The 9,157-nt window shown below is 37.2% G+C and overlaps 1 protein-coding gene across 2 annotated transcripts; it reads right to left on the reverse strand.

The window, feature by feature from the left end:
* Positions 1 to 960: 960 nt before the first annotated feature.
* LOC149960218 (uncharacterized) lies at positions 961 to 7,575 on the reverse strand. Of its 2 annotated transcripts, none has more exons than XM_090165198.1 (4): positions 7,364 to 7,564; positions 7,227 to 7,302; positions 6,299 to 6,579; positions 961 to 1,180 (listed from the first exon to the last, which is right to left on the reverse strand). In XM_090165198.1, the coding sequence occupies exons 1-4, from the start codon at positions 7,394 to 7,396 to the stop codon at positions 1,049 to 1,051; spliced, it is 522 nt and encodes a 173-aa protein (XP_090021324.1). In that variant the 5' UTR covers positions 7,397 to 7,564; the 3' UTR covers positions 961 to 1,048. The 2 variants fall into 2 exon arrangements, with proteins under 2 accessions (XP_090021324.1, XP_090021325.1); XM_090165199.1 differs by having other exon boundaries at positions 1,042 to 1,180; positions 6,294 to 6,579; positions 7,364 to 7,575.
* Positions 7,576 to 9,157: the final 1,582 nt, after the last annotated feature.

Raw genomic sequence — 9,157 nt, forward strand, 5'->3', positions numbered from 1 at the left:
TCGAGTTCTTATTGAAAAAAAAAATTACGCGTTGTCTGCTATTATTTATGCTACTTGTTTTTAACGTAACTAGCGCCAATCAGATGTAGCTTCTGTTAAACCTGGTGAATTAAATGTGAAACTAGATTATCCGCCATTAACTAAAAGGTATAGACGATTATTAGGACACCCTACTATGAGTAAATCCGATTAAACTCACGTCGTCAGAGCTCTAGCTTTGGCTGGATAAAGATTGAAAATTAGTTAATTGTTGTTAAATATTTAATCTTAATTAGTAGGACACTATGTAACATAATCACTCATAAGTATAAAAGCATTTTCTTTAATTGAAACCTTGTTCACGGGATATGACGTAAATTACGTTACTTCCAACTCCGTGACGTCATCAACTTTATCGATGGGAAACGAGAGTAAGTGAAGCGGATTTTGTAAAGCCCAGAACTCCTCGCACAATGTATACACTCTTTATAGAAACGTTTACTGGGCGCCGCCATTATCGTTCAGACAGCTAACCAGCAAGCCCTCTACCGCAAAAATTTCATCCTCCCAAAACCGGTTTTTTTCATTACCCTCCCCGTAGACTGTAAGGTAATGGCGGTCGATTGGGAAAAAAAATAAATTTAAATTTTTAGGACTACTATACTGTCTTGTTCCGAGTGAAACAAGTCTCATTGACAATTATGTCAGTGGCGTAGGAACGTTTTTGAGTTTGAGCGAAGCGAGCAAGGCGCTCCGCAATAAATGATATTATAAAAGTGGACAAATATTTAGAAATTTAACTTCAATTCGACAAAAAGTTGAATTTGAATTCGCTCTCACTTTGTTGTTAAATTTTTAAACGAAAAGTTTCTTTTTCATGATGGTTGTAAAAACAAATTAACATTATTTCAAGGGGGGGGGGGCACAGGTGTTGTCCCCTAGTAGAAAATTTAGGAGGGGGCATTAACCCAAAACTTTGGTTCTATTCTAAAAAATTTCCATTTTAATTTCATGATTTTACATTTGGTACACGACCTGCGTTATTTAAAATTTATTTGAAGTAAAATATTTAAGTACGATGGATTTGTAATGGTCCCGCGATACTCAGAAGTCTTTTTAGAGTTTCTGCTGCATCATGACTAACTTCTTCCCCACGAGCCGTTATTTCAGTAGAGGCCTTCCGCTTGACCATACCGGTCACCTAAGAAGGGAAACCATGTTAATCAAGTTACTGTAAAGCTTTCCTATAGAATTGGTTTCGCGTTAAAACGTGAACGCCGCCATTTTAAACAAATGACAACTAGCAACACTATCATCGTAGTCTGTTGGCAGTCTACTTAAAGCAAGGTGAAGTAGCTCTTTTTTCAAAAGATGTCGCTAGCGTCGAAATCTAAACAAGATGCTGAAGCTACATTTTGACCCAAAAGGCGGGACATAAAAGTATGCTTCGCGTTGATTGGCTCGTTTGTAAATAACTTTAATTAAAGTAATTGTTTACAATATATTTTATAAGGGATATATAATTTAGGTGAAAGTTCACTAAGTAGAGTAAAAGTGGTCTAAATATAATACTCTATAATCGCTCTCTGAAGACGTTATTGTTTCGCTATTTTGAATTTTAGCTTCAGTTCCCATTAATAGATGTCTTCACGCTCTCCACGAAAGTCATTTTTTTCGAAGATTCGGATAGATTCATGGCCATCTCTAATAACAGGGGCCTTTTAATAATACAGGTGGCAATTATAGAACCGACAGTTGCTTTAATTTGCACTTAGTTAACTATTATTATTAATAATCAATAATAATAAGCTAGGCTAATACCGAAGGCACCACCTTAGGTCCAAGTCATCGAGTGACTTTTTAACGCCTTTAAATAGGTGGCGAGGTTACAGCGTCCTCTCGGTAATACGAAATTTAACCTGGTCACCGCTAATTGGCTTCACAAGTTACATGTTGACTTAAGCTAATACCCAAGGAACCAAACAAGCCTAACTTGTTAAATAACAAACTTATCTTCGATTTGGGATGTATTTCTTCATTTATTTTTAAATAAAATAAGGTCATTTAATACACAGTCGTTTGAAGCAATTAAGTGGCGGCTCTATCATTGCTACGTGTATTATGAAAAGGTCCCTGTTATTCAGAGGTGGGCAAAAATTGTGTGCGAATTCTGAAATGAACGCTCAGACCTTTTTAATTTGAGTGATCAAGTAAGCTAGTGCTCAATACTGGCAATGCTCTTAAACTGAACCAGCTCAGGCCGGGCGCCGTGAAATTATCTCAGTCACTGATCGTTCACGGTGCGTTGAGCGAAATCGGCTGATTGACACGCTAGCCTGCTCAATTTGAAGCGCCACGTCCTCCAGCGGCGGGATAATTCGTTCACTAGAAAGCCCCGACGACGGGCTCAGTGAGATCGCGCCGAGAGAAGCGGTAGTTTTTACACACAATCCTTAGGGATTTGTGTGTATTACGATCACCTACTGTGTAGCCGCCGCCGCCGCCGCTGCCGTACACACGATTGCTCGCGGTACGTTAGTGGTACAAAGGCGATTGATATCACAATCGGTAGGCACTATTATAGCCTCGACGGGATTTTCGTAATTTTGGGATCGAAGCCCGAGAAGTTGGGCAAATGCCCAATTTACTATTTTTGGTGGTTTCGCTTTGTGTGGTTGATATTTTATTTAAAATTAAGTCCGATAACGTTAAAAAAATATTTTGGTTAGGTTAGGATTCAGCGGATATACAACTTCAGTTATATCAGTAAATATTAAAAGTATAGTTTTCAGGATAATTTACGGGACCCCAATTTTCGCGGTTTTATATTTTCGCCTAAAAGTCTACATAACGTTCCTTAATTTAAGTCCGATTTTCATGAGAGTTATATTTTTGAATAGCTGTGGTTTACATATAACCTAGATTTGCAATTACGTTGTTTAATTTTAATTCTAGGTGAGGTTTTTTCGACAGCGTATACGGACCCTCGCAACTTCCGACATTGTAAATCCTCGTATCTATAGAGTTCTAAACGCCAGTTTCCCTCTCGCATTTTTCAAGGCCGTTCGCGCCGAGCTTTCAACGTATGCCCAGAAGTAGCATTAAGTGGACACTCAACGTTTTACGCACGTTTTACGCACGTCGTACGACAGGAAGAAGGTAAGTAAGATTTGATCAAAAACCACAAGTTTAGTTTCTTCTAGGCCCATTCCAGCTTAGGTTGCAGTCGCGTTGAAAAAAGTTAATTTTAAGTGAGTTAATTAGCAATTTCGCGTGATACCTGATTTCTTTACGCGCTGAAGCTATATTCGCATTCCATTGGAAACCTGCCTGAAATAAGAATAACGTATGACCAGGCGCGTAATAAATAAGTGTGACCCTAAATATTTGTTGTGCCCAGAAGTTAAGAATAAGTGTGCCACTAAATATTTTTAGGACCAGCCGCCGTACACACGATTGCTCGCGGTACGTTAGTGGTACAAAGGCGATTGATATCACAATCGGTAGGCACTATTATAGCCTCGACGGGATTTTCATGTTTGGTATCGGGGCCCCGGAAGTGGGGTATTTTTTAAAAATGTTATAATGTTGGATAAAAGAAGCCGTGTATGGCCAGAAGTAACATATAAGTGTGACACTTACTTATCGAAGCCGTGTATGGCCAGTAGTAACAAATAAGTGTGACACTTACTTATCGAAGCCGTGTATGGCCAGTAGTAAAAAATAAGTGTGACACTTGTTTATCGAAGCCGTGTATGGCCAGAAGTAACAAATAAGTGTGACACTTACTTATCGAAGCCGTGTATGACCTGAAGTAACAAATAAGTGTGACACTTGTTTATCGAAGCCGTGTATGGCCAGAAGTAACAAATAAGTGTGGGTAAAGAGTTAATTTTAAGTGAGTTAATTAGCCATTTCGCGTCATACCTGAATTCTTTACGCGCTGAAGCTATATTCGCATTCCATTGAAAGCCTGCCTAAAATATGATTAACGTTTGACCAAGCGCGTAATAAATAAGTGTGATCCTAAATATTTGTTATGCCCAGCCGCCGTACACACGATTGCTCGCGGTACAAAGGCGATTGATATCTCAATCGGTAGGCACTATTATAGCCTCGACGGGATTTTCATAATTTTCGGGATCGGAGCCCTGGGAGTGGGGTATTTGCCCACTTAATTGATTTTTGGCGATTTTTTCGTCTTAAAATGTACGTACTTTTTTAAATTAAGAGCGAATTGTTTGAATATCATATTTTTAGTTGGTACTGATCATTTCTGAACTACGATTTTTTAATTTTAAGTGAGAATTTTGGTCAATTCGCGTGACTCTACAACCCGCGTACGCACTTTTGTCATATTTGAATTTAGTGCCAATTGATACAGGCGTAGAGCTCGGCGTTTGGGTCAGAAATATCCGTTTTATTTGTTTTTATCCATAGCCGAAAGTTATCCGATATAAACTTATTTTTGGCATATTAATTCGTTTTATACCCGCGAATAATATTCATAAATAAACAGTTAAACGAAATTTTTATGAATAATTAAAATTTTGGCCGTTAATTTATCTGTTCCGCCGAACTCTATACAGGCGCCATCTAACTCGTTCACGTTTCGCTACTTTATTTCCAAAACCGGGTAACTCGAAAAATTCGTTTTGTCTAAATATTAATTTAATTTAACGTGTTCACGTTTCGCTACCTTATTGCCAAAACCAGGTAACTCGAAAAATTATATTTGTCTAAAAATAAATTTAAAATAACGTGATCACGGTTACTTACTTTATTTCCAAAACCTGGTGACTTGAAAAATTAGTTTTGTCTAAAAATTTATTTAAATTGAAGTGTTCGCGTTTCACTACCTTATTTCCAAAACCAGGTAACTCGAAAAATTCGTTTTCTATAAAATTCCTCTTGGGATTATTAAGTTGAAGTACAAGATGATCGGAAATTTGTTCAAATATAAATTTAATATTTGAAATATAGTTAATACATCGGGGGATTGTGTGTACTTAAATGTCCGTGACATCTTGTTTAACATTGGATAGTTGGCGCGATCTCACTCAGACCGCCGTCAGCGCTTTCTAGTGAACGAATTATCCCGCCGCTAGGGGAAGCGGTGCTTAAAATTGAGCAGGCTAGCGCCTCGACCGGCCGATCTCGCTCACCGCGCCGTGAAAAATCATTGACTTAGCGAACTAATCGGCGATCACCCTGAGCTGGCTCAGACTGAGCAAACTAATCGGCGATCACCCTGAGCTGGCTCAATTTCTCTTTCTCGCTTAACAAGACCAACCGACCTTCGTATTTGAAGTGCTCACTCGTTTCGAGAGGAAATGAACGCTCACAATGTTTGCCCACCTCTGCTGTTATTAGAGATGGCCATAGCTCATGAATCTATCCCATGCTTCTAAAAATGCGACTTTACTGGAGAGCTTGGTGCCATCTATTTATTTCAAAGGAAGCTAAATTAAAATTGGCCAAATGATAACGTCGAGAGAGCCATTGTTGAGTATTATAGTTAGCCAACTTATACTCTGTTTAGTGGACTTTAACCTAAATTATATATCCCGGGTAAAAATATTGTTTATATTTGCTGTAATTTATGTTATTGACTAATTTACAAACGATCGAATCAACGTGAGGGGTACCTTTAAGTATCGCATTTTTTATTTCGACGCTAGCGACATCTATTGAATAAAGAGCTACTTCACGTCGAGCTGCCACTTGTTGTAATATCGAAATATAAGGGATAGAGTAAGTTAAAGACAAGTTAAGCTACCTCTCTAAAACGTGTAGGGGAACAGAAGCCGTGTTCACACTAGACACTTTGGAACCGCTTTTAAACGGTTTCGAAAGATAAAATAGAACATTTTCGATGTCAACTGTATTAATAGACATACGATAAATACATTCGATGGCAAAATTTAACAATTTTATCTTTCGAAACCATTTTTTAAAACGGTTCCAAAGTGGCTAGTGTGAACGCGGCTTTATAGGAGTGCAGAGTGTACAGAATAAAGCTATGTCTACAAGCCTAAAGGTTTCCCCTGTATGCCTTTTCCAGTGGTAGCTTAAAAAATACTAAAACTTAACGATTGAATTTGAAATGTAGACTTTTTATAGATACATACTAAAAATGAACATGATCGCTCTACGACTGGAGCGAACAAATGCAGAGTGGCGGTAGATTTTTGTAAGATAATTTTTTCAAAATCACAACATTCAATCAATACTATAGGCACCTAATACTCTCGCAATAGTGAGTAGTAATGGCGGCTATGGCGAAACCAAATGTTATTTTTAACGGTACAAACCGTACTTCAGGCACGTCAGCGGTGGTTAACGTAGTCGCTCCAGTGGTCCTGGGAGATTTCAGGACCCTACTTTCGTCAGAGAGGGTTCCACTGGAAGCGTAAATTTCGCCGCAAACAGTCGCCACGGTAATTCCGATAAACAGAAGACACGCTACCGAAAGTACCAGTATCCGATCTCTGCGAGATAAACAAGAAGCGCCCACTTTGTTCAACGACGCATTTATACACCTTCGTTTCGTTAGCTTTCCGATGACTTTGGAACGACACTCTTCGATAAATGTTGATTCTGGACATAAACACTCCATTAAGAAAGTACACTCATGTTTAATTTGAAAGTACGTTGTACCCTTTTCAGGAAAGGTCCGTTAATTTGGGTTTATTCCCGATATATTTCCGAATAAAACGTTTTAACGGTTTTTAAAGTGATACACCTAGTCTAAAAATGGTACCAATAATATTTTCTTTCAAATTACCATGTGTTCAAATCCTACCACCAACAGCCCCACACGTTTAATACTTTATGTACTCCAATTGAGCCATTTAACACGACTGGAATTCATAGCTGATACTAGGAATCAACGTCAATAGTAAAGCATGGTGGAACATTATGGGCTGGCCTGGCCAAGTTTCCCACCCCACATCCTAAGATAGCACAGAGTCCACAGACTTATCTTCTCTATGAGCTCAACCAGAATTAGTACCGCATCAGTTTACTGCCAGATGCTATACTGGATAGTAATTCCTTGCAGAGCCGCCAAAAGTGGGTCCCTGCCTCAGGAAAACAATAATTTTGAGCTAATTAGAGAGCCTTTATTACTGGATATAGCTATACGAAATCGTTTCTACAAATGTAGGTTCCCCAGGCTTCACGGATCACGGCAAGACCTGATTCCTAGTAGTCAATATGAATTCCTACGAATAAAAAATACTTACTTTTCAACTTTGGGGTGACTGGGTGGACACTGTGCGGCGGCCGCGGAGTATGGGCCAAGGGCAAGTCCAAAAGCACCTGTTTTGTAACGACAGTCAATTACAAATTCAGTATTCAAAAGGTTTTGACTTCGGCTCACCATATTAGATAATGTGACAATTTCTTGAGTCATATTTAAACACCTAGCCAATAACCCGGATTTTGTGTTATTATTAAGGAACTTGCGCTCGTGCTTAAGTTTTATCTATTAGACTATCCTAGCTTTTAACCTTCATTCTCGTAAACCGTGCTATTATGATGATTAAATTATGTATCAATAAAATATGTTTTAAAGGTATAAAGTTCACTGTAGTTTCATCAAAGCTATACCATAAAAAATGAAATAAACAAAAGTATGAAACTGAATATAAATAGGTTAATGATAGTCTGTAGCAAAGAAAAATCATTACCAGGTCACCTTTTTTAAACAAACTCATGGTGTCGGTCAAAAGCCTTAGACACCAAAACCAGGTCTACTGGGTGGAAATAAATTAGAGCTGAAACCGCGTTTAGGTATCAAATACTAAATTAACTAACTACAGAAATGAAGTAGTTATTATTACGTTTAAATTTGTTAATTCATCGTTAATTTCTCAAAGTGGGCATTATTTTTACTTTTAAAAGAGTTTCATTTTTTTTCTAGGCTGGAGAAGACGATTTGTAGATCATTATTACCTGGTATATCCAAAGAAAAGTATCATAATAAACGTACAAGAGGCTAGACAAGTTATGCTATGGTCTACTCTGCAATTTTTAAGAGGCCTCTCAGATCCTACCAAGGGGCCCAAAAATGTAAAATGTGCAAAATGTTTTGGTGGGTAACTTTTAATTTCCTTAAAATTCTACAGAAAATTATTACAGGAATTATAGAAATTGACATTTTGTCAATATGAATTACCATACTTTGATAGCTATGAAAAGTGGCCCAAAAATCCTTCTAAGGACTCAAAAAATAAAAAATTGGGGCTCTTACTTTACTTGGCCCATCTAATCCAAATAGCCTGGTTATGATTTATATGGTCATGGGCGGAACAAGATATCACTTAAAAAACTTTCTTTTGGAAAAATAGAACGTGTCATACTTAAGTAGAACGTTACTTATGGCTACACCTAAGGGATTCTGTAAGTCTTGTGCAAGGGCTCATTACAAACATCATGCCTTTTTTAGTTATAAAAAGCAGTTAAAAGAGCAAGCACATAAATAATATGTTCTCAGATTTTTATCATAATTTAATTTTACCTTCTTGGAGGGTATAGCTATCAAAACTGCACTACTTGGTTGCTAAGTATAGAAAACAATAATTATTTGCATAAGTGTATGATACCTCTAAGTAGTCAAATGACTATACTGCCTATTGCGGATATGCTTGTCCAAATAGTATCTCCACACAGGGCTGGATTACCCAATAGGGCAACTAGGCCTGGGCCTAGGGCACCAAGCCTACAAGGGGCACCAGGAGGTTTCGAAAAAAATAAAAGTACAAAAATTTCATCATATACTTTTCACAATTTTTTTTCTTGGAGTAATTTTGGTAAATGTGTCCACATTTTCCGGTACCATGTAAACTTGTAAAGCAATCATTTATTAACGTCACTAAAATATCCACAAAGTCTACATTGAAGTTGTATCCAGAGATGGGCAAAAAATCATTTGGCGAATAACGAATAAATTTTTTCTTGTCAGTTGTTATTTATAAATAACGTTACAATTAATTTATTTAGAGAAAAATATTTTAAATAAATGTAGGAAAATATTTTTTAATAAAATAAGTTTATAAATAAAAAGGTCAAAATATCTGTTTTATTAAATCATTTGAAATAAATGTATTTTGCAAATAAAGAAGACTGAAATATTTTGTCATCAGATATTTCGGGTTGGCGTAGTTTACAAATA

The sequence above is a fragment of the Leiobunum rupestre genome, chromosome 2 (genome assembly GCF_980474605.1).
Source record: "Leiobunum rupestre chromosome 2, qqLeiRupe1.1.hap1, whole genome shotgun sequence".
Classification (NCBI taxonomy): domain Eukaryota; kingdom Metazoa; phylum Arthropoda; class Arachnida; order Opiliones; family Sclerosomatidae; genus Leiobunum; species Leiobunum rupestre.

Bases quoted from the DNA above. Each gene is read 5' to 3' on its own strand.
- LOC149960218 (XM_090165198.1), bottom strand. From the start codon at position 7,396: ATGACTCAAGAAATTGTCACATTATCTAATATG. The intron at 7,303-7,363 runs GTGAGCCGAAGT...GTTACAAAACAG, and splicing joins TTGTCACATTATCTAATATG to GTGCTTTTGGACTTGCCCTT. The intron at 1,181-6,298 runs GTACGGTTTGTA...TTCCCTTCTTAG, and splicing joins CCACCGCTGACGTGCCTGAA to GTGACCGGTATGGTCAAGCG.